Genomic DNA, 24,173 nt, shown 5'->3' on the forward strand with positions numbered 1-24,173 from the left:
CGAGCCATACATGAGCAAGGTGGTGCGAGAGTTCTATGCAGGACTACCATCAGAGTCACCAAGTGATCCATTTCAGGTATTCGTAGTGAGAATCAGGGGAGCAAAGGTCCGAATCTCTCCGGGGATCATCAACGAGATTCTACGTCGTGAGCCTCTGGCTGAAGCAGAGAGAAAAGAAGAGGCAGAGGCAGATCTTGTGCCAATTTCTGAGGTATCACGATATCTGTCACAGGGGCATCAGTCGGCGTGGTCTGAATTAACTTCGAGGGATTTCCCGCCGAGGATAGCTGCTCTGATGGTCATCGCATCTTACAACTGGGTTCCGTCGACAAACAAGCATCATATCTCCGAGGAACGGGCAAGGTTGGTCTACAAGCTGGCGCACGGAATCAATGTTGACATTGGCCGAATGATCTTCCAGCAGATGCTTGATCTGAGCAAGGTCATCAAGGGAGATCGACGATGGTTGATGTTCCCCTGCCTCATCAGCAAAGTCATCAAGAGGAAACTTATTCTTCAGCTTGAAGAATGAGAAATGTGGATCTTTCCAATCAAATACAAGAAGGATCCACGAAGTGGGGAAACGTTTCTCAAAAAGGAAGCAGCTGATGCAGTTACCGAGGAAAAGGCTAAAGGGAAACAGAAGAGAGAGGCTCGGAAGACGACTGGGTCAGCATCGACATCACGTCCATCAACATCGAATCCGCGTCCTACGACAGCTGCCCAGCCAGACATGTCAACTGGAGGAGTCAACAACGTGAGTTTGGGAATGATTTGAGTGCCTGAGGCTCCAGCCGATGCAGATGGAATCAGGACAGCACTTGAAGATGTGGCATCAGTTCTTGAGCAACTGGGGGTAGTAACGGCAATGCTACGCGCTGCAGTCACAAGGAAGTCCAGTTAGACCCTATCTGAACTTACACATATGTTTGCTCATCGATTAGTTTTTAACATCTGTGCTCACAAGCAGGGAGAGAAGATTGAAATCGATGGATGCATAAATTATGGGGGAGTTTCTTGGGTGTTTACGGGTTTTTAAATTCTGGGGAGTAAGGAGAGTGTTAGTTTTATTTTAAGACATTGTGCTTTGGATGTTTTTGTTTTTATCTCCTTGAACTCGTTGATGTTAAGACTTGATACTCCATTGGTTTCTTGGAGATCTTTTGATTAATCGGAATCACCTCAGAATTATGTGTGGCTTGTAGTGCTTTGGTATGTTGTTTGTGGTCTCGATTTCCTGGACAGGTACTTGTGAAGCACATATGCTAAAAAGGGGGAGATTGAAGATGCAAACAAGGCTGGAGCAGCACGTGTAGCAGTCCGACTAGCTCTGGAACTGACACGGGAAGACTTGCGAAGAAATCTACACACGTGGAAGCTGAGCTGGAGCTACAGGACATTCTGGACACTTCAAGAGACGAGAAGCTGACGTGGATAGGAAGCTTGGAGTATCTTGGAGGATCTTTGAAGAAAATATCAAGCTTCCTCTATCTTAGGAGAAGATAAGGAAGGTGAAGATTCTCATGAAGATTTGGAGAAATCGCAAGGAGAGTTTGGGGTAGGAGTAGCCGCAAGTCCTATTGTGTATAAATAGGCGTGTGAAAACCTTGTAGGGTTTTTAACACAACTGAGAGAATTCTTAGCAAAAGGTAAGCGAAAATCTGAATGAGTTTTTGTGAGCTAGTGTGCTAAGGGATTTGGGTGAGAGGTTCTTGAATCACGTATTGATTCAAGAACAAGTGAGGCTAGTGTAGCAAATCAATGTGTGTTTTGAGGTTGCTCTAAATCAGGTTATGTATACTTGTAAGTTACAAACAGATTTACTAATGAAATATTCTTGAAGAGAAAATCCTTGTGTTGTGTTCTGTTCTAGTTCCTGTATTACTACTCTTGCATTTTCAGTCTCATCTCTACCACTCAGAATTCATATTGTGAATTAGAGAGAATTGAAACTTCACCAAATTTCAATTCTGTCTTTTTCACCAGAATTTTGCTTGGTTTAGATGGAGTGGACCATCCATCCCCTGCTCCCGTGGATTCTGTAGGTTTATCTGCTCCTATCTCAACTGTCATGTCTAGACCTTTATTGTTTTCTACTAAAGTGATCTTGCTTGTTCCCAAATTAGACCCCAGGTTCTTTTGATTCTCAATCATCGCCTTTTGTGCGCTACTCTCCACAGTATCTTATTTTTTGGCGGCATAATTCTTAAAGAGATGGCCCCATTTTGAACAACCTACACAGCGTGGAGAAAACCATCGGAAAATATATTCAACCACTATGTCCGAACATAATATTTAAAATAGAATATCTTTGGTAGCATTTTTGTTAAATCATTAAATAGAATCTTAAAATATCGAATAACATGATTATGCGATGGAAATATATATTTCGAGCTCCATTTCAAATAATTGATATTTATAGTTTTTGCACACAAAAATATTTTTTTCTTTTTTTAAATAAAAATAATATTATTATTATTATCTAGCAAACACAATTAGATCCATAATAAAAATAAACTGCCAAAAATTGTCATAAACCATTTTTAAAAAACATGACATTGAAAGTTTCTTATTATCTGATTTCCATGTGATTACATCGTGTAAAATTCTCAACAAAACTTGTGTTTGACTATAATATTCCACATAGATAGTGACCTTCAAGCAAGGTTTTAGATGGCGCAGAGCCGAGAAAAAAAAAAAAAAAAAAAAAAAGAACCATGTAAAGTATACATGTTTTATGAATGACTTGCCACATAATTAACAAAGCTTTGAAACTGAAACATAACAGCAGTATTGATCAGGTAGATTTAGTTGATCTATGCACAGAGCAGAAAAAAGGAAAAAGCTTTGTAATGTTTACATGTTTTATGAATGATTTGTCAGAGAATTAGGAAAGCTTGTAACTGAAACTTGATTCATATTTATGTGAGGAAACATAATTTGATCATAAAACTTAAAAACCTTGTGTAAAAAGTAAGAAATACCAATTCAGACAAACAAAACATCAGTTTATTAATCATTCAAAAGAACATGACCAAGATAGCAGTGAAATAAACAAATCACATATAACCGAAAAAAGTTTATGAATGTAGCTTACTCATTCGCCTCAAAATCTTTTGCTTTGCAAGACCTTGCTAGAATTGAATCAAACTTGGAACATAATTAAACAGATATGGCAAGTATGATTCGACTTTAAAATCCACTTTTCTAACTTCATTGTCCTCTCCAAAAATGTATACCGTGGCTTTTTTATTGTACTGTAAGCCATCACAACACACGAGAACTTTCTTCTCTTCATCGAACAAGAAACTTCCGCCAGGCCAAACCTCAGAACCAGGATCTAAATCCACGGGTAAGACCTTGCTCCAGGACACCGTTTTGGTCTCAGTAAACTTATTTGTCACCCATATCTCTATCTTCGATGTAACTTTGCATTGTGATAACACGGAAAGTTTTTCTTCTCTAAAAACGGATAGAGACAGAGTTCGATAACTTGAATCCTTACGCGGAAGAGATTGGCGTTCAAATATTTCTGATGTATAATCAAAACTTACTAGTTACTAGTAACATTTTGCTGGGCTCTTTTTCATCTCTAGAAATCCAGTAAGTCTTTCCCTTCAAAGACACGCCATAATGAAAAACATTTAATTGAAAATCCAAAGGGACATCAAGAATCTTCCATGAATAAGAGTTCATCTCAAAAATATTGAATTCTTGTTGTTCGACATAACCCCTGCAGCTGCAGGCCAGAATTTTGTAGCTAACATCGTTGGATTTTTTGTCTTGGTAAGACCCGAGAGCATATGTGGTGTCTAGCTTGTAATGATTGATCCACCTTGTTTGACCAGTACATGGGTTCCATACCACGATCCTAGTCTTTGACTCATTAGTGAGGCATAACAACAAGCCGTCGCATTGAAACACTTGCCGAATCCCGATTTGATCAAAACCAGAATGAGAGTCGATTAGGTTAAGTTCACTTGTGACCTTTACAGGTGAAAATCGATGGAGATTGTTGTGCATCAAAGATAGCCTAGATTCACTCAACATGAAACTAAGAAACTGCTTTGGGGCTTTATCGAAGTGGCTTATTGTGAATCTCTTATCTTTGAATAAACGTTTCCATCGTTTGCAAGTAGATCGTAAACGTTTGATAGATCTTGCCGGAATACGAAAGAGTATCTCTTCTAACAAATTCTCTGGAAGTTCCGATATCATCGTCATTGTGATCCTTCTCTCAATGAAGAAAGTGCCGGTGGCTTTGATTATTTTGTTTAGGGTTTTCGTATTTCACCTATGCTATTTTTTTTTCCAATAAAGGTCGGTTTGATGGTGAAGTAAAAGTAGGCCTGGGTATCCAATCGTATCCAATTGGATTCGGTTCGGATAATTCGGGTTTTTGGATTTTTGGTTTTCAAATTTAAAACCCATTTGGGTATTTTTGGAATTTCGGTTCGAATTCGGTTATATTCGATCGGATTCGGATTTGGATATCCAAAAAATAATAAAAATTAAATAAAAAATAATTAAATTTGAATAAAATTGGTTAAATTCAAATAAAATTTGGCAAAACTTAACAAATATAACTAAAAATTTATTATATTTATATTATTTTGGGGTTTTTATCATTTTTAGAATAAAAATAACTCATATTTTGGATTATAATTGTAATTTTAAGTTATTAAGTTTAAATATAGTTAGTATTTTGTAGAGATGTCAAACGGGCCAATCCGCGTCCAAGTAGCCCGATCTGATGCGGATTTATTTTTTTTTCCGGGTCTAGCAGGCTGGCCCATCATAAGCTGCGGTCCCAAATTGATGTGTCCAAACCCGACCCGCCTATATTCTGCGGTTTTGCGGGCTGGCCTGCGGGTTCATACTTTCTTATTCATCTTAAAGTTTTTATGACATTTAGATTTATAGTACCAGAAAATCTGCAAAGGGAGAATAAAATTTTGCTCGTAACTGAATCACAATATGCATAAGAAACAAATCTAAAGAAAATTATTGTCTAAGTAAATTCGATGAACAAACAAATGAATTCGATAAACCTCTTATACAAAACTCATAACCCTAAGATACCATAAAATTTGAAAAATCAATTTAACGATAAAAATAGACACTTAGTTTTGAAAAGCAAATAAATGAATTACAATAATGATACACATAAAAACTGGTAATTTAAGCTAAATAACCATCAAGATACAAGCAATAAGACATTCACATATAAAATCAAAAAAAAAAGATGAACAAAGCTTATTTGTTAGTCCAGCGTATAAACAAATGTGATTTTCAAGCAAAACTATTTATTGTCAATTCAAGATTTAAGCGATTCTAAATTACCTTTGCATCGCTGCGGATAAAATAAAAACCATGTCCGTGATATAGTCGATGAGCAAAACCAACAAAAAAAGCAAACTTATGACATTAACTGAAATAAAAACTCTAAAAAAATACTAATATTTAGCTGGGAAGACAATGACCATATTTTCTCCCAAATTCAAAAATCCAATCACAGAATCTGAATCGAATCAATATAAAACACATACCAGTTTGATGATTCCTTGATCTTATTAAAATGAAGCTATCACAAAGCCTAATAGCTGAATTGTATGACTTCACTATTCTTTGATTCACTCAATGAAGCTACTACTTCGAAATCCACCAATAAAAAATGACAAAATATTTCACTTTTTAAAGTTTACAAGAAAACATTAAATTTTGCGGGTTGGCCCGCAAACCCGCGGATCCGCTTTGACCCGACCCATAAAAGCCCAATTTCCACGCGGGTTTGGACCGCAAAACCCGCTTTTTATTTGGACAAATTTTATGAAGCCCAAGCCCATACCGCTGCAGTTTTATTTGGATCGAACCCGCAGGTCAGAGCCCAATTTGACACCTCTAGTATTTTGGGTATATAATTGTATTTCGGGTATTTCGAATATTCATTTGGGTTTTTGGTTTGGTTTGGTTTGGTTTTGGTTTTTCAGATTTAAAAATTTAAAAACTGTTTGGGTATTTTATCGGTTTCGGTTTGAATTTAGTTTCTCTTTTTTGGGTGGGGTTTGGATAAATTGTTCGAGTTCGGATAATGTGCTTAGTAAAAATTTATATATACTAGCAACCCCATTTTTGGTATTCGCTGAGGTCATTCTTTGGTGAAGAAAGAAAAGTAGATAATAAATTGGAAACAAATTATGTGTAATTCTTTGGTCGATACAAGTTTACAATATACATGTGGAGACACAATATATTTGCCTAATTACAGTGATTTGTATATACAAAGTTATTGTCCCAATGGAAAAACTTACGAGATTGACAGAGTTTTGATATACATATATTTGCCTAACTGATATCAGTGATTATCAGAAATTGATAACCAATAACAATCACCGTGACAGATATATCCAATACCCTCCTTCAAGTTGGCGTGTGTTTGTGTTTGAAGTTATCTTAGTCATGACGTCATAGACTAATATTATAGATTAGCTAACGTCCTGCACCGTGTATGGATTAAAAACACTTAATAAATAAGATGTTAAAATTTTTAAATTTATATAATATGTTATTTTATTTTTACCTTTTTATTGATTTATACTAAATCAAAAATTTGATTAGATCTCATTGAAAATGAAATTTAAAATCAATAATTATTGTAAGATAATATGTGCGATCCATTTATTAATGCAATTTTCCATTATAATTAAATTTGAATTGAAGTTCATATTTGTTGTAAATTATCTACCAATGCTTTTTGATATTTGAATTTTTTGTTCAAACTTTTAATAAAACACAATCCATAATTTCATCTCAATATTCTTTATAAAATTGCAAAAAAGAAAATTATTTGCTCCCTTTAACTCGTGTTTCATGTATATGGCACCTAAGTTAAAATACCTTATATGGCAAGCAATATCGGAATGTCTTTCTGTACCGGCTAGGCTGAGTACGCGAGGAATACAATGTGATACACAATATGCATGATGTGGAGCAGAGGAAGAAACAATAAACCATGCCCTTTTTGAATGTCCCCCCGCTTTACAAACTTGGGCAATATCCCATATACCAACACCCTCAGGTGTTTTTTCAATGACCTCAGTTTATTCAAATTTTGATCATCTTTTTTGGAGAATATCAAAGGATATAAACAACATACCATTCCTATAAATTGTATGGTATATTTGGAAGGCACAAAATGAGAAAGTGTATTCGAACCTTGATGTTGATCCACAAGTTACTTTAAAAATAGTGGAGACTTAAGCGGCATTATGGGAAGAGGCTCAAAGGCGGGAACATGATTCAGGGAACTAAAACCGCATAAATACGGACATTTCTATGGACTCCTTATTACCCGCAACTTTCGAAGGGTGGTGGTGTTATATCGATCGCTTTTGGAAAGAAACGGAATTATTGGCAGGACTATGATGATATTATTTTAAAGAAGGTGTAAGGGACAAAATAATGGGGGCACAAAATATTAGACGAAGTTTAACGGCTCTGCATGCGGAAATGGAAGCTCTAATATGGGCTATGCATTGTATGTTAGAGAACCAGAAAACAGAAGTAGTTTTTGCAACAGACTATTCGGAGTTGGTTGAGATGGTGTCTACACCAGAAGAATGACCAGCATTTGCTCTACACTTGGAGGAGATTGTGAAGATGAAAGACAAGTTTAGCTTTTTCACTTTATCACATATCCCACGCGCGAAGAATTCGAAGGCAGACAACTTAGCAAGAAGTGCTCGAGTATATCATCGGGAAGTCATCTATGTAAACTCGGTGCCACCGGTTTGGTTAGTCTAACCGTTCTAGGTATTTAGGCTGTTGACTAAAAAAAAAAAACTTGTGGTTCATGTAAATCAAACAATGAATAAATATTTTTTGCAACTATAAAATTTATATAGTTAGTAAGCATAAACTTCATATCAGACACAAAACAAAAGAAATAGTTAAGTTTTTCATATGTATGTTTACGCCTTTTCATTTTAAAAACTGGGACGGGATATCCCGGAAAAGGGACTGAAAATTGTATTTTGAGTATTGAAAGACATTACCCAATTATGAAGTAACCCTGAAAACCGATGCATAAATAAATAGAATGAAAAACTATCACATTACTATCTCGTTTCTTCTCTAAACTGAAGACAGAAAATAAATAATAGAAAACCTCTACTCAGATTTGACTTGTGCCGCATGACTATCTTGTTACTCTCTCTGCTCTTTTTTTATCTTCTAGTTGTTGGCCTTTGTATTATCTCTTCTCTTATTAAACCGAGAAATCCAAAAGAATATATGTTTTCACTTGTATGTCGCACCTAGTCGAAGAAGAAGGAAGAGATTTAACTATTTAGAAGGGTGTGAGAGAATTATAGAGGAGTCGTACATATTTATACTAAAACATTTGAAGTCAAAAACCTTAATCTAGACATCGCAAATACCGTCATTCTACTAGACATTCTATTCATTGATTTTTTTTCTTTAATAACCTCGATAATATACCAATTTTTTTGTTAGATTTGATTAAATATCGGTTATATTAAATTTGAAAAACGTTTTGAATATTAAACAATAATAATTTAGTGTGGTATGTTTTATGTTATTTTAACACATCATCAGATAAGAACCAATTAAAAATGACACATAATTATTAAATAGGGTTAAAAAATATTTTTGCAGCTGAAACTCAATGTGGAGCTGACACGTACACAAAACGTTTTGAAACTCGATGTGGAGCTGATACGAAAGCTTTTCACTACACAAATAAGTATATACATTTTAGGGAAAATTGGAAATTTAAGACAAAAAATGGAAGAACTTGTCCCTCTAGTACTTTTTTAAAAAATTTTGTCTCTTTAATACTTATGTCAATTATAATCCTCTTTTGCCCCTAAAAAATGAATTTTCTCATATTAATATATTGTTTTTACCATATATGAATTAAGAATATAAATTATAAAAAAAATTACAATACAATTACGGGACAAATATTGGAACACAATATCATCGTCTTCCCCAAAATTGTCCATCGTTTTCTCCGTTCTTTCTCAATCGAGTTCTCCAGCAGAGTCCTTCTTCAATTGTCATCAATCTTCTCATCCAATTGGTAACCTCTTCAATCTATTCACTCTATTTTTTGTTCAATCTCAATATTAGGGTTTAAAATCCCAAATTGATTTTGGGTAACTTTGTATACAGGCTGAGATATATCGGCGATAAGCAGTCATCGTTATCAGAGAAAAATACGATGCCAGTCCTAGCTCCGTCTCCATAGCTCCGGCGAGAAGAAGTCTTCACTCGCTGTTCATCATCCGTCGCTGTTCCCGTCGCTGAGGCTTCCAAGAAGTTCTCCAACTCGTCCACCGGCAAAAAGTAAGCTGTTTTCCTCTTAATTTTCTGTTTAGTATCCATTGTGAACATTGTATCATCCTTTGACTGAAAATGGTCACAATGTTAGCTTGGTTTTTGGAGGCAACATTGTCGTATAACTTGTGAGAAAATTCACAAGAGATACTAACTCTGTTTTCCTCTGACTTTGAAAAATTCTCGGCGATTGATTTATTATACCAAGGAATACTAACTTTTGACAATGGTAGTTTGGCTTTCTAACTTGTGACAGTGCTAGTTTGGCTGTCTAACTTGTGACAATGGTAGTATGTCTTGAGTATGTGATGCTTAAATTTGATTTTTATTTAAGTATGTGATGATTATGTTTGGTTCTTGCCTGTGGGTAATGCTTTAATCTATATGTTTACTGTTTTAACCAAATATTCTTGTTTCCTCCTTGAGCTTTTGGCTTTGTTCATTTGAAAGAATACATCTTTGTCCTTGTTTTCTTCTTGTTTTCGAAAAAATGTTTTTTTTTAATAAGTTTGAATCAACCTTGAACAAACATTGGAAAACCAGGTGTTGAAAATTTTCTTGAGTTGCGTTACTTTCTGTTTCAGACATTTGATTAGTTGTGTGTTTGTAATTGGTGGCTATTGGGTTCTGTCATCTTTGGTTGTTTGCGTGATTTTGGTTTATATAATGGAATCTGTTTCATGATAAATTCGAGTGTGGACATTGGTTTAGAGTATAGACGGCACCGGACATAAGTCGGACATAAGTCAGACGTAAGTCTTAACGTTTTATATTTATTGTGTGAGTGTTGTAGACAGCTCCTGTAAATAGATGGCTGGAATAATATAGTAATGAGTTGTTGATCATACATAAGTTTTCATCAGTTTCGTAAGACATTCTCAGCTTCTGCAATTTGTTTGGTTGGTCTCTTATATTCATATTATAAAATTGGTATAGAGTGTATACGGCAGTGTGTAAATTATAGGCGTATTTTGTTATTTCTGTGGATATGGGTCTTCTTTATAAAAAGCCATTTTACGTGTAAACTCTTTAATGAAAACATTTCTAGTTTGAAGTGTTATCATGCTATTCTTTATTTATAGTGATACTGACATAAGATTTTGTATACTTTGTAGGTATGAATTCCAACGAGTTACCGAAACTGCTGTTTCCGCCTGGAAGTGTGCCTCCGATAGAGAAGATTACCAACCGATGTTCATTATCCATTCTAAGCAAGTTGAATGCAAAGCTGCCAGATGAGTACAAGAAGGTTTTGAAAGATCCTGTCTTTGGTCCGTTTCTAAGGATTAATAAAAACAGACTTGGCTACTCGGCGAGATTCATTCACAGTTTCATGTGTAAGCAGCTCATCACGGACAAGATTCATGAGTTATGGTTCGTCTTTGCTGGGAGACCTTTGCGATTTTCTTTACAGGAATTCTATGCAATCACCGGGCTCAACTATAAAGACCCCGGGAACTAATCGACCTTTTCTTTCTTCATCGTACTTGATTCCAAAGTTACTAATCGACCTTTTATTTCTTCATCGACGGCAAAAACCCAATCTTTATTGAGAATCGATCTCCATATACCACAGGTGACATAGATATGCACCATAATTTAATAACCAGAACAGAAATCAAAGAAGAACAGAAATCAAAGAAGAACAGAAATCAAAGAAGAACAGAAATCATAGAAGAAATTCAATGAGATCGTTAAATTGTCGTGAAAGAGAAGAAGAACAGATAAAAAACTTCCCAAATAAGTTAAAAAACGTGAAACAACAAAAGGAAAATAAAATATTTTCAAATATTTAATTTTTGTTGGATACAACCTGATCCTAGATTTTCTGTGATTCTGTTAACCGTTTTGTAGAATTCGGATTCTATATTCACTAGAACAAAGACTAACCAGTGGAAGTTAAATTCTAGACAACATAGAATATATAACGAATTCTAGAATACAAATTCTACAATATGTAGAATATAGTACAAGTTATAGATAACGTATTCTAAAGGGAGATTTAGAAAGGTAGAACATCGATTCTAGACTCGGTTGATCATATACCAAATAGTAGAAACCGATTCTAGACTCGGTTGATCATATAACAAATAGTAGAAACTGAATTCTATACTTGCTTGATCTCATACCAAATAATAGAAAAAGAATTCTATAACACACTAGAAGTATAGAACACGTTATCTAGAACATATTTATAAGTAAATTTTAAATACATGTATTTCCTAAAATAATGTTTTAGAATAATATTCTTTACTTTTTTGGAATTTTCGGAGTTAATAACTATATATAAATATTTATTTTCGAAATTAAAAGTATTTACAAGGTTAATTTTGGTCCATAATTGCCAAAATTTAAAAAAGTACTAGAGGGACAAGTTCTTCTATTTTTTGTCTTAAATTTCCAATTTTTCCTAGATTTTAACACATCATCAGATAAAAACTAATTAAAAATGACACATAATTGAAAAATAAGATTAAAAAGTCTTTTTGCAGCTGAACCTCATTGTGGAGCTGATACATAAACAAAACGTTTTGAAACTCGATGTGGAGCTGACACGTAAGCTTTTCACTACTCAAACAAGTATACAGATAAGAGAATTCATATAAGAAATAAAGAAATTTTGTATGTTTGAAAATAAACTAGTAACATGTTAGTAATTTAAGAAATCAAAACTAAGGGAGCAATAGTACATTAATGGAGCAAACTTCAGAAGATCGCTTTGTCTTGCAACAAGGCTCCATGATTAAGCACCAAATGGTTTTGTACATGAATTCTTGGAAGTCTAGTTTCGGTTTCTGTTCAATGTATGACAAATTTAGTTTTTTAAATGGACCAAACTCCTTGTCTGCTTTAATTAGGATTTTTGAGGTAGCTGGTTTTGACATATGATCGTCTCCTTTCATATCACACTGAGCAATTGTATGGCCTAAATACTTTTATCCCAAGCTTCTTTGAAGTTTTGAGATACGTTTTCTTTATGTGCATCGAAAAGCGAAAAAGTTCTTAAAGGTTCTTATCTTTTGATTCATAGTTCATCTCGAATTAGGTGTGCAGATTTCTGTAAATTAAATCTTGGATAATGTAATGTGCTATTTTTTCCTTCTTCTTCGTCTTGTTCATATTGTAGAGAGCTACAAATGCTCATGCTAGAGACTTAACTTATGAATAGTCATTGGTAAGGTTTTTTTTGTTTTTTTCATTGGTAAGGTTTAATTATGAGTGATATATCATAAGGTCTTTAACAAAAAAAAAAACAAAAAAAGATATATCAGAAGGTTTTAATTTCGTTTGGTTCCAGAACTTCTGCAGAAATCAAGAGGATGCTAATAAATCCATGAGAGAGAGAGAGGCAATGCCTTCAAATACAAGAAAGGAAACTGATTTCTGACATTAAAAAGAAAAAAAAAACCTGCAAAGTGTTAGAATATGGAAATAAACATTATTTTCTATTCCTGAATATTCTCTAAATATGTAAAGAATATACTTGTAGAGCACTCTTGTACTCCCTCTATAAAGACTTTGTTAATAACATAACTTTCCACAGAAATTCATAAACTTACATGGTACCAGAGCCATGTTTTAAATACTATGTTGCTTATTTGGCCCTCACCTTTACCTAGTATCAGTGGTTTCTCGATGATTTCTCACAGTTTCTTTGGGTGTATCCTCTCCGTCGAAAGAGTGATCTCTTGAGCCACTACATTCACTTTTCAACAATATGATCCGGTCTCTTCTTCATCAAGCATCGATGCCTCTCTCTTATTGGACGGAAGCACTTAACACCGTCTCTCATCTCCTCAACATATTTCCAACCAACGCCATTGGAAAGGCCACTCCATACTCCCTTCTCTTCTGCAGACCGGCCTCGTACGATCATCTACAGGTATTTGGCTCCTTATGTTACCCAAATCTTCTACCAACATCATCTCACAAGCTCGCTCCACGCTCTACTCCTTGTGTCTTCCTCGGGTATGCAGTTGATCATCGCGATACAGGTATCTTGACATCGCCACAAATCGCATCATATTGTCTCGAAATGTGGTGTTTGACGAATCTGTGTTTCCCTTTGCTGCTCATGACTAATCCAAGCCTTCTTGTCTTACAGCCATTTCTGTACCGATGCAACCTCCTTGCATCACTATGCCAGATGAGAGTCCACCAGTACCAGTCTCTCTGCCACCTACTCCACCACCGTCTCCACCATTGGAGCCGACTTCACCACCATCACCACCGGCTCATCCGTCTCCTCCACCACCTCCGACTAATGCTCATCCTATGCAGACTCGCGCCAAGGCTGGTATTCAGAAACCGGTTCAACGGTTATGCCTTCATACCTCCACCGTCTCTCCCCTTCCTTTTTCCCATGTTCACGCAGCTAGAGACCCTAACTGGACACCTGCAATGCAAGAAGAATATGATGCTTTTATTAAAACGGGTACGTGATCTCTAGTACCACGGCCCCAGAATACTAACATTATTCGTTGTATGTAGTTGTTCAGGCATAAGTTCAATGCAGATGGGAAGCTGGTTTGGTATAAAACACGCCTTGTCGCTAATGGAAAATCGCAGCAAGTTGGAGTGGATTGTAATGAGACGTTTAGCCCTGTTGTCAAACCGGCGACTATCCGTACTGTCCTTAGTGTTGCTACTTCTCGTCAATGGCCGCTGCACCAACTCGACGTCAAGAATGCGTTTCATGTTGATTTGAAGAAAATGGTTTACATGCATCAACCTCCTGGATTTTTCAATCCGTCTAAACCTGATCATGTCTGTCTTCTCTACCGTTCTCTCTACGGCTTTAAACAGGCTCCTCTTGGTACACACGATTTGCGGTATCTGCTTGAAAGATTGGTTGTAAACAAAGTCTCTCTGATCCGTCACTTTTTATTCTTCGACGCGGACCTCATCTCGCGTATCTATTGCTTTATGTGGACGACATTGTGATTACTGCTTCTGCTCTTACTCTTCTGAAATCCATCATTGCTTCTCTCAGCTCTGAATTCTCGATGAACGACCTTGGTCTGCTTCATCATTTTCTCGGGATCAATGTGACGACGAACGCTTTAGGCTTGTTTCTACATCAACAAAATTATTCTGCTGACCTGCTTCACCGTGCTGGAATGACAGATTGTAATCCATGTCTCACACCTGTTGATACAAAATCCAAGCTCGCTGCAGATGATAGTCCACCAGTCCCTAATCCTACCTTCTATCGTAGTTTTGCCGGGGCTTTACAGTATCTTACCTTCACTCGGCCATACATCTCTTATGCTGTTCATCAGATCTGTCTCTACATGCATGACCCCTTGTGAGTCACATCTCCATTCACTCAAGCGTATTCTACGATATGTCCAGGGCACTATTTCTCATGGACTTATATCGATCATCACTTGCTGGTTTAGTTGCTTACTCTGATGCTGATTGGGCTGGGTGTCCAACCTCCCGACGCTCCACCTTTGGGTATTGTGTTTTTCTTGGTGATAACTTTGTATCATGGTCTGCAAAAACGCCAGCAAACAGTTTCTTGTTCAAGTGTTGAGGCTGAATATCGTGGTGTTGCCAACTCTGTTGCCGAGCTCACTTGGATTCGTCAACTTCTTGGTGAACTCGGCATCTCTCTTTCTAAGGTATCAGTGGTGTTTTGTGACAATGTAAGTGCAGTTTACTAGTCTTCCAATCCAGTTCAGCATCAACGAACTAAGCAGATAGACATTGACATACATTTTGTGCAGGAGAAAGTTGCTTTGGGACAGGTTCGAGTTTTACATGTTCCATCTGCTCTACAATATGCTGATATATTTATTAAAGGACTTCTGGTTTCTCTCTTCGAAGATTTTCGGTCTACTCTAAGCGTCTGGAAGCATCCCGCTTAGACTGTGGATGAGTGTTACAATAAGGATTTATACATTATTTTTTATTCCTGAATATTCTCTAAATATGTAAAGAATATACTTGTAGAGCACTCTTGTACTGCCTATATAAAGGCTTTGTTAATAACATAACTCTCCACGGAGATTCATAAACTTACACAAAGCAAGGAAAATCCTTAAGCAAACTTGTGTTTGACTATAATATTCCGTAAATTGAGTATAATCTTTTAGCTACTTTCTCGGAGGTAACAAAACTATTAACCTTACCTACTAATTAACTAACTCCACAAACTGAAAAAGGAAAAAGCTTTGTATCGAGAGGTAGTTTTAGATGATATGTTCAGAGCAGAGAAAAAGGAGAAAGCTATGTAATGTTTGCAGGGATGTTTTATGAATAATTTTCCACAGAAATAAGAAATTCTGAAACTAAAACATAACTCTTCTTTATGTAAGGAAACATAATTTTGATCATAGAACTTAAAATCTGTGTAAAAAGTAAACAATACGACTTCATAGTAAAATATCAGTATATTAATATCATTCCAAAGGACATGACCAAGATAGGAGTGAAGTAAACAAATTACATTTAACGGAAATTGTTTTATGGATATAGCTTACTCATTAGCCTCTTTTTCTTTCGCTTCCAAGACCTTGCTAGAAATGAAACAAACTTGGAACATAATTAAACAAAGATGGCCAGAATGATCCGACTTCAAAATCCAATTTTCTAAGTTCATTCTCCTCTCCAACATTTAATACCATTAATTTGCCTAAGAATTCCACGCCATTACAACACACGAGAACTTTCTTCTCCTCATCGAACAAGAAACTTCCGCCATGCCAAACCCGAAAACTAGGATTTAAATCCACTGCAAAGAGTCAAAGACCTTGCTCCAGGACACCGCTTGGATCTCAGTAAACTTATCTGTCACCCATATCTCTGTCTTCGATGTGACGTTGCATTTTAAAAACACGGATAATTTTTCCTCTCTAACAACAGATAGAGACAGATCAGTTTGATACTAGACGTTCAAATCTTTCTGTTGTATAATCAAAACTTACTAATAAGAATTTGTCGAGCTCTTTTTCATCTACAGCAATGCAGTAAGTCTTTCCCTTCAAAGACACGCCACAATGAAAAGAAGCTAATTTAAAATCCAAAGTGATATCAAGAATCTTCCATTAATTAGACTCAGTCTCATAAATTTCAACTTTTTGTCTTTCGCCATAACCATTGCAACTCGAAATTTTGAAGCTACTATTGTTGGACTTTTTGTCTTGGTAGAATCCGAAAGCATATCTGGCGAAGTTTCCTGGACTTCCAACTTAAAGTCAACAAACGAGGCTCTGATACCATGTTAAGTTTTGTGGGCTTCCAACTTAAAACCAATTGGCGATAAGTGGAAAGGCCTAAATCCCTTATATATTAGTGTTAGTCCCTTCAATTTCCCGATGTGGGATTCTAACAGTATACATTATAATGATTGATCCACCTTGTTTGACCAGTACATGGGTTCCATACCACGAGCCTACTATTGCCTCACTGGTGACACATAACAATAAGCCGTCGCATTGAAAGACTCGCCAAATCTTGATTTGATCTAAACAAGAATTTGGGTCAATTAGGTTAAGTTCATATGTGACCTTTACAGGTGAAAATCTACGGATATTGTTGTGCATCAAACATACCCCACGTTCCTTCAACATGAGACTCATAAACTGCTTTGAGGATTTATGGAAGTGGCTTATTGTGAATATCTTATCCTTGAATAAATGGTTCCATCGTTTGCAAGTAGACAGAAAACGTTTCACAGATCTTGCTGAAACACGACAGAGTATCTCTTGTAACAATTCCTCTGGAAGTTCTGATATCATCATCATTGTGATCCTTCTCTCAATGAAGAAAGTGCCGGTGCCTTTGATGGTTTGTTTAGGGTTTTCGTATTTCACCTTTGCTATCTACTTCTTCTTCCTTTTTTTCAATTAACATCGGTTTGAGTAAAAAGTAAAAAAAATAAAAGAAGAAAAAAAATACTTTTTTTTAGAAAAGCTGAAATACTCTAACACTTAAGAGGAAGATCAATTAAGCTTCTTAGATCTTCTCTTCCAAAGGAAGAAGAAAGATGAGTTTTCATGCTCTCAAGTCTCCCATAACTCTTACAAAAGCTCCCTCGTCGGCTTCCTCTCCAAATCTCACAATCCTCTATTCTCTGGTATTTTCTCTACTCTACTGGCTTCTTTGCAAATGCAATCTACTTTATTGAAGTTGACTTTTTTAATCAAAAAACTTATAAACATTGTATTTTCTCTACTCTACTTTATCTCTAAAACAGACTGTCAACAATGAAAAAAAAAATAGTAATAAGTTAAGCTACAACTTGGCTAATGATCAAAACCAAACTCGGAATTATTTAGCTAAAGTATAGAAAATCACAAGTCATCTACATACATACAACTTGGCTATTTATAGTTCCTAAACACTTCTTCCACTTAAACAACCCTTTCCAAATTCAATAACTTCTGTAAAACCGGTTGATCACACATCGGTGAGGCACCAGAGTCACAACCATCCATGACACGTCTTCAAGGCCCAAGACGAAGAGGAGATCATCTTCTCTGGATGCGAGCTTGACCTTCTCGGACAAGCTTTCAAGTGTACGAATAGAGACTGGGATTACTTCTTGCACAAGTCATGTTTCGACCTATCTTTTGAAATCAATCACAAGACTCACCCTGACCACCCTTTAACTCTGCTTCATTCCACACCTTATGATGGTCAGTCTTTCGGGTGTAACGAGTGTGGTCCGGATCCGGATTCACTTACAACTGCTCTGAGACTCTGAGTGCCAGTACGATGTTCATGTAGGATGTGCTTTTATCCCAGAGACCATGGAGCGGGAAGATCATGAACACCAACTCACTCTACTTTAAATCAGTTTTAAACTCATCTTTCTCGTAATATTTATTTCAATATTCGTGATTAAATCACTATTTTTAAATAGTTGTGCTAATTTTTTGATCCTACATATATGAAGACAGGTGATGATGTTGAAAATTATTGAGAGGTGATAAGAGAATGTGGATTGCTAATGACATTGTTTTTGTTTTTCAATTTTTAGCGTGAAATGTCGATGCAACAATTTCCAGTCATCGACTTTTTCTTTATTATATAGAAGTTCATGTTGACCACGTTTAAAATCAGGCTGGAAATTTGAGTAGGATAATTCTCTAAAATATCACAGTTTTAATTTATTTTTTTGGGTCGAAATCACAGTTTTAATTTAATGACTTTTTTCACTAGAGAGTTAAAAACTCACAAGTAACAGAAGTTGGTAATGTTAAGACCTAATTATTTTGGTCAATATTCTGCGTTAATTGGATGGCATCACCGAACTATTGTTATTGTTAGATTGGTTCACCCGCTATCACTCGTAAACATAGTTGGTAACGGTTAGTGGCATTTTATAACAATCATAGAAATCGCTTCAAACCGCTATGTATAATTTTGTACCGTTAAAATTCAAAAGCTGCTTCTCACAAGCGTTTGCAGTTGCGGACAGTAACGATGAGTAAAAAAAATATAAAAAAGCTACGCTAGAAAAAAAAAGATCATGTTAAAAAAAAATATGAAACTTTAACCTTATTGGTATTGTCTTCTATATATATAAACTCTAATCTTATCATTTTTTCCATCAAGTTCTAATCTTTGTATCCTAAGCATGACTTCCATACCATTGAAGAAAGTCATACCACTAGCATAAATGCCACAATATTTTGGAGAAATTGGATCTATAGAAGAAATTTTGCATCATGCATAAGATAAATCATGAAGATTCACGTATTAGAGCAATTTTTTTCTAGTTTGTTACATTACTGGACACAATTTTGGATGATATTTTCAACAATTGAAATAAAACATGTCATTATAAAATTTATTAGTTTTAGAATAATTATTCAGTATTTATTTATGATTTTATTATTAATTATTTTGAACTAGTGATTTTGATATTTAGCATAATAATATAATTTCTAAGTTTTTATAATTACAATCTATATACTTATTTTTGTAGTAAAAATGTTACGTGTCAGCTCCACAACGAGTTTCAAAATGTTTTGTTTACGTGTCAGCTCTACAATGAGTTTGGCTGCAAAAAGACTTTTTAACTCTATTTTTTAATTAAGTGTCATTTTTTTGATTGGTTCCTATTTGATTATATGTTAAAATAACTTAAAAATACCGCTCTAAATTACTATGATTTAATACTTCAATTCAATGTCAATCAAACCATTTTTAAAATTTAATAAAATCGATATTTAGTCAAATCTAGTGAAAATGTAAAAATCAGTAAATGTAATGTTTAATGAAATGACGGTATTTGTGATATTTAAATAAGATTTTTCGACTTTAAATATTTAAATATAAATATGTATACGATTTCTCTTTAACTCTCTTACACGCTTCTAAATTGTTTAATCTCTTCATTCTTCATTGAAGAAGTTCGGTACTTCAAATCATTATGTTTCCTTTCTATGATTATTATGAATATATATAATTTGTATCTTCATTCAAAAAAACATATCAGCTCAATGGACAAAAAAAAGACAACAATAGTATTTATAACAAACAAATATACTTAGAACCAGTAATCATGACATGAAAGTTAGCGACCTTATTTGGGATACTAACAATCCTCGTTTCTGGAACATAGAAAAAATCAATGCCATGGTAGAACAAGAGGATCAAGACCATATTAAAAACATTTATCTACCACAGGTTCCAAAAGAAGATAAAGTGGTTTGGGCTCACAACACTTAGGAGAATACTCAGTTAAAAGTGGATATAGGATGGTTTTCAATGCATCTCGTTCTGCTAATCCAGATATTGTCATCCCTCATGGTGATCCAGAACTAAAGTGTCAAATTTGGAAAATGACAATAATGCCTAAGTTAAAGCATTTTCTATGGCGTTTATGTTCAAAAGCAATAGGAGTTGCTACTCGATTAAACTCTAGAGGGATGCAATTTGATAATACATGTCAATGATGTTGCGCAGCACCAGAATCCATATGCCATACGTTTTTTAATTGCCCAATTTCAATGATGATTTGGAGAACATCTCGATCCCTATGGCTACCTTTTGTTTCTGCTAATGATGATGTGGAAGATCAAATTAAAAGTATCATTACTTTCCAAAATCAAGAGGGAATTTCTGATTTTCAAAGACTTCTTCCTATCTGGGTTTTATGGCGGATATGTAAATCAAGATGTAATCTGATTTTCAAACGGATACGTGTCTGTCCACAAAGAGTGGCTCATGAGGCAGAGCTGGATGTTTCTCAATGGTTAAAGGCTGTTGAACAAACATCACATGAAGATGAATCTCGTAGAACTTCTCTACGCAATATCCAAGAACGATGGAAACCACCAAAAGTTAACTACGTCAAATGTAATGTTGATGTAAGTTTGAACGCGGAGCAAAACCGGTCTACAGCAGGATGGATTGTTAGAGATTATAGAGGAATTCCATGTTTTTGGGGTTCAGCCTTTTTGGGATCAGCCACCACTCCACTTGAAGGTGAAGCAAGAGCAATGCTACTATCAATGCAATAGGTCTGGGCTCAAGGAATGACTCATGTCTGCGTTGAAGGTGATTGCAAAGTCCTCATTGATATTCTCAACAACAAACAGCACAACTACAATATCGAAACCATCTCCTGTGATATTCAAAGTTGGAAACAAAGATTTACTTCTTGCAAGTTCTTTCACACAAAGAGAACAAACAATGTTTCAGCTCATCTACTCGCTAAACATGGACCTCTTAATTTATTGTCTTATTCGTCAAAATTGTATCCTCCTATCTGGTTGTATAATGCTGTAATTTCTGATTGTAACACCAATTTCAATTAATAAAATACTACTTTGCCGAAAAAAAAACAATAGAAAATAAAAAAAAATGAATCTAAACTACTACTAAATTTTCAAACAATCAAATGAATAATTATATCAGTCACTAGTTATCTTTATTTTGGTAATTTTATGTTTAACCACTAATAGATCTGTTGGTCAGTCAGTCAAAAATGTCCCGCAAATGGATCTGTTTTCAACAGTTAAACCAGTCGTACAAACCATTAAATAACGCTTGAAACCGCTTTCGCCTGCTTCTTCTGCAAACTCCCGCAGTCGCAATCACAACCGTTTCGTTTAAAGCAGTCAGCCCCCTAATCATATCACTTAACCCCAAAAGAGGTTATAAATTATGTTTAACCTTACTTTACGGAGGTTGCAGATGATAAGCATTGATCAGTTGGAAAAATTGATCTAATTATATATATGCATGTTACTAAATTAATATTTGACCTTATTTCACAGAGATTCACCTTGCAAAAGATAAACATAATTTATAACTTCTTTTGACCTTGTTTAACCTAATTTTATGGAGGTTGCAGAATGCAGAAGATAAGTATTGAAGGGAAAAAATTGATCTAATTATATATATATATATTAGTAATAATTATTTAATCTTAATTTTTTTTGGGTCAATTTGATATGAATTAGAATATATGTTGCTGCACTCTCATTGGTCAACCCTCTTTTATAAAGACATGACATATGTGTAGTTAAACATAATAAAAGAGGGTTGGCCAATTCGATATTAACTAGAATATATGTTTCTGCATCTCAAAGGTCAACCCACTTTTAAGACATGACATATACATAGGTAAACATAATTAAAAGAGGGTTGACATATAATATAGCTTTTATAAAGACAGGCATATCAAATTGAGACATGACATATATTTATATAAGCTACAACTTGGTTAATGATTAAAGCAAAGTCATAATTATAAATATCAAAATTTTCTTCAGTTTTGGGTATTTATAGTTCCCATACATTCTCTCGCAAGGCCACAACAACCAAAAACCTTCGAAAACATACCAAGAACAGTATGGGTTCAGGAAAAACTATTAACCGCCCATCGGTGAAACACCCGAGTCACAATCATCCGTTGCGGGTCTTCAAATCCCAAGAAGGAGATGAGATCATTTGCTCTGGATGCGAGCTTGACGTCACCGGAAAAGCTTACAAGTGTATGAAGAAAGACTGCAATTACTTTTTGCACAAGTCATGTTTTGACCTACCTGGTGAAATTAATCACAAGTCTCATCCTGATCATCCTTTAACTCTGCTTTATTCCCCACCTTATGGTCAGTCTTACGGGTGTACTGCGTGCGGTGATTCTGGATCCGGATTCACTTACAACTGCTCTGAGTGCCAGTACGATGTTCATGTGGGATGTGTTTTTATCCCCGAGACCATGGAGCGTGAAGATCACGAACACCCACTCACTCTACTTTACAACACACCGTGCAAAGGTCGTGAGGATGGTCTGATATTCATATGTGATGTTTGTGAAGAAGATATGTCAGAGGATCTTTGGGTCTATTACTGCAAAAAATGTGACTATGGAACACATGTGCATTCTTGTGCGGTTTCTGAAGATGATAAGCCAAAGAAAGATAGAGAAGAAGAAGGAGAACCAAGCTCCCCGGCTTCAAAAATGAAGTCGCTGATGAAAGCTAGGGAGGAGATGGCAATGATGCAACTAGAGCTAGATGCTATGGACGCAGCAAATAGTTATGTCGATTCATGGGGGCCAAGGAGGAGATATTATTGGTGAATGATGAATGTTGGGAAAAGGAAGAGGATGATCAACTTCACACTACAAATTTGTGTATTAGTTGCTGTTGTGAATTTCGGGTATGAAAAAAAAAAAATAAGAAAATGTTTCAAACTCTGATTTCTTTGTTTCTTTGTATGTTTTGTGACTTTTTTTTCTCTTTCATGTGGCTTGTTGTGAGATTTGATGTAATCTGCTATGAATAAAAGAACTATGAGCTTTTTGATTATATACACTTTTTACTTTGTTATATATACAGCATACACAATTTTTTTACTAGTACTGAAAATAAATGAATAATATTAGTAGACTAATTATGTGCCTAGGATGATAAAACTAACAAAGTGAATTTAACAATGTTTTTACTAGTAAAACTTTATTCGCTAATGGATTAATAAATCTTTATTTATTTATTTTTATCAATCTTCATATGTGAAAGTTGTGTTTGGTCTTCTTTTCTTTATAAAGACTTTTAGACTTTTAGTTATATCTCAACATTACAAAACTTAATTGTTTCCGTCAATTGTTTTGAGAGAGTCTAGAGGCTTCATTATTTAACTACATACATCATTAAATTATTAAATTTATTATTAATAATAGACCAATAATAAAATTTACTAATACTAATCATAGATTATTTAATGAAACCTATTTATTTAATAGAATATTAAACCTTACATTAAGTTTTTTTTAAAAAAATAGTTCTTCCTTTGGCAAAAATTTTTTCCTGTTTCATGAAAATTGGAAAATTCTTGGGTTCACCCCTAGGGGTGAATGAATGAATTCACCCCCTTTCATTTAAGCCAATTAGAATCTGCCATATAATATTATATTTAAAGAAAAATAAAAAAATAAAATTAAAAGATTAAATACTCAATCAAATATTTTGGTAAAATATATATATATATATATATAATAAATAATGTATATAAAGATTAGAATTTAGATTTAAGTTATATTTTAATTTTTTTTAAAGGTTTATAGATTATGATTTAGAGTATAATAGAATTTAGGATTTAAAAATTAGAATTTAAAGATTAGGTTTAAAAGTCCGAAAATAAAACAAATAATTATAATATATATATATATATATTTATTAAAAAAATATAAATAAAATTTAATATTATGCTTGGGTTCACTATTTCCAATTTAGGTTTTAGTTTTTCTTTATTTAAAATTCTAAAATAAAACAAATAATTATGTAAAAATATATTTTTATTAAAACTAATTCTACATAAACTTCAATATTATGTTTGGGTTCACT

General features: G+C 34.6%; 2 protein-coding genes and 1 long non-coding RNA gene across 3 annotated transcripts; 2 read left to right on the forward strand and 1 right to left on the reverse strand.

Annotated features, from left to right (window-relative positions):
• Nucleotides 1-3,080: 3,080 nt before the first annotated feature.
• On the reverse strand, nucleotides 3,081-4,224 carry LOC18014148 (probable F-box protein At5g47300). Its single transcript, XM_024153526.1, has 3 exons — nucleotides 3,732-4,224; nucleotides 3,240-3,532; nucleotides 3,081-3,134 (listed from the first exon to the last, which is right to left on the reverse strand). Exons 1-3 carry the CDS (start codon nucleotides 4,222-4,224, stop codon nucleotides 3,081-3,083), a joined length of 840 nt encoding a protein of 279 aa, XP_024009294.1.
• A 4,770-nt stretch (nucleotides 4,225-8,994) lies between these two features.
• On the forward strand, nucleotides 8,995-10,787 carry LOC112084668. The gene is made up of 3 exons (XR_002898334.1): nucleotides 8,995-9,103; nucleotides 9,196-9,369; nucleotides 10,476-10,787. It is a non-coding gene; the product is annotated as an uncharacterized LOC112084668 (long non-coding RNA).
• Nucleotides 10,788-22,144: 11,357 nt separating this feature from the next.
• Nucleotides 22,145-22,909, forward strand: LOC18014020. Its single transcript, XM_006418601.2, has one exon. It carries the CDS (start codon nucleotides 22,178-22,180, stop codon nucleotides 22,907-22,909), a length of 732 nt encoding a protein of 243 aa, XP_006418664.1. The 5' UTR covers nucleotides 22,145-22,177.
• The last annotated feature ends 1,264 nt before the right edge of the window (nucleotides 22,910-24,173 follow it).

Source organism: Eutrema salsugineum, unplaced genomic scaffold (assembly GCF_000478725.1).
Source record: "Eutrema salsugineum unplaced genomic scaffold, Eutsalg1_0 scaffold_4, whole genome shotgun sequence".
NCBI classification, from domain to species: domain Eukaryota; kingdom Viridiplantae; phylum Streptophyta; class Magnoliopsida; order Brassicales; family Brassicaceae; genus Eutrema; species Eutrema salsugineum.

Bases quoted from the DNA above. Each gene is read 5' to 3' on its own strand.
- LOC18014148 (XM_024153526.1), bottom strand. From the start codon at position 4,224: ATGACGATGATATCGGAACTTCCAGAGAATTTGTTAGAAGAGATACTC. The intron at 3,533-3,731 runs GTTATGTCGAAC...ATTATACATCAG, and splicing joins TCTGGCCTGCAGCTGCAGGG to AAATATTTGAACGCCAATCT. The intron at 3,135-3,239 runs GTATACATTTTT...ATTCAATTCTAG, and splicing joins AGTACAATAAAAAAGCCACG to CAAGGTCTTGCAAAGCAAAA.
- LOC18014020 (XM_006418601.2), top strand. From the start codon at position 22,178: ATGGGTTCAGGAAAAACTATTAACCGCCCATCGGTGAAACACCCGAGT.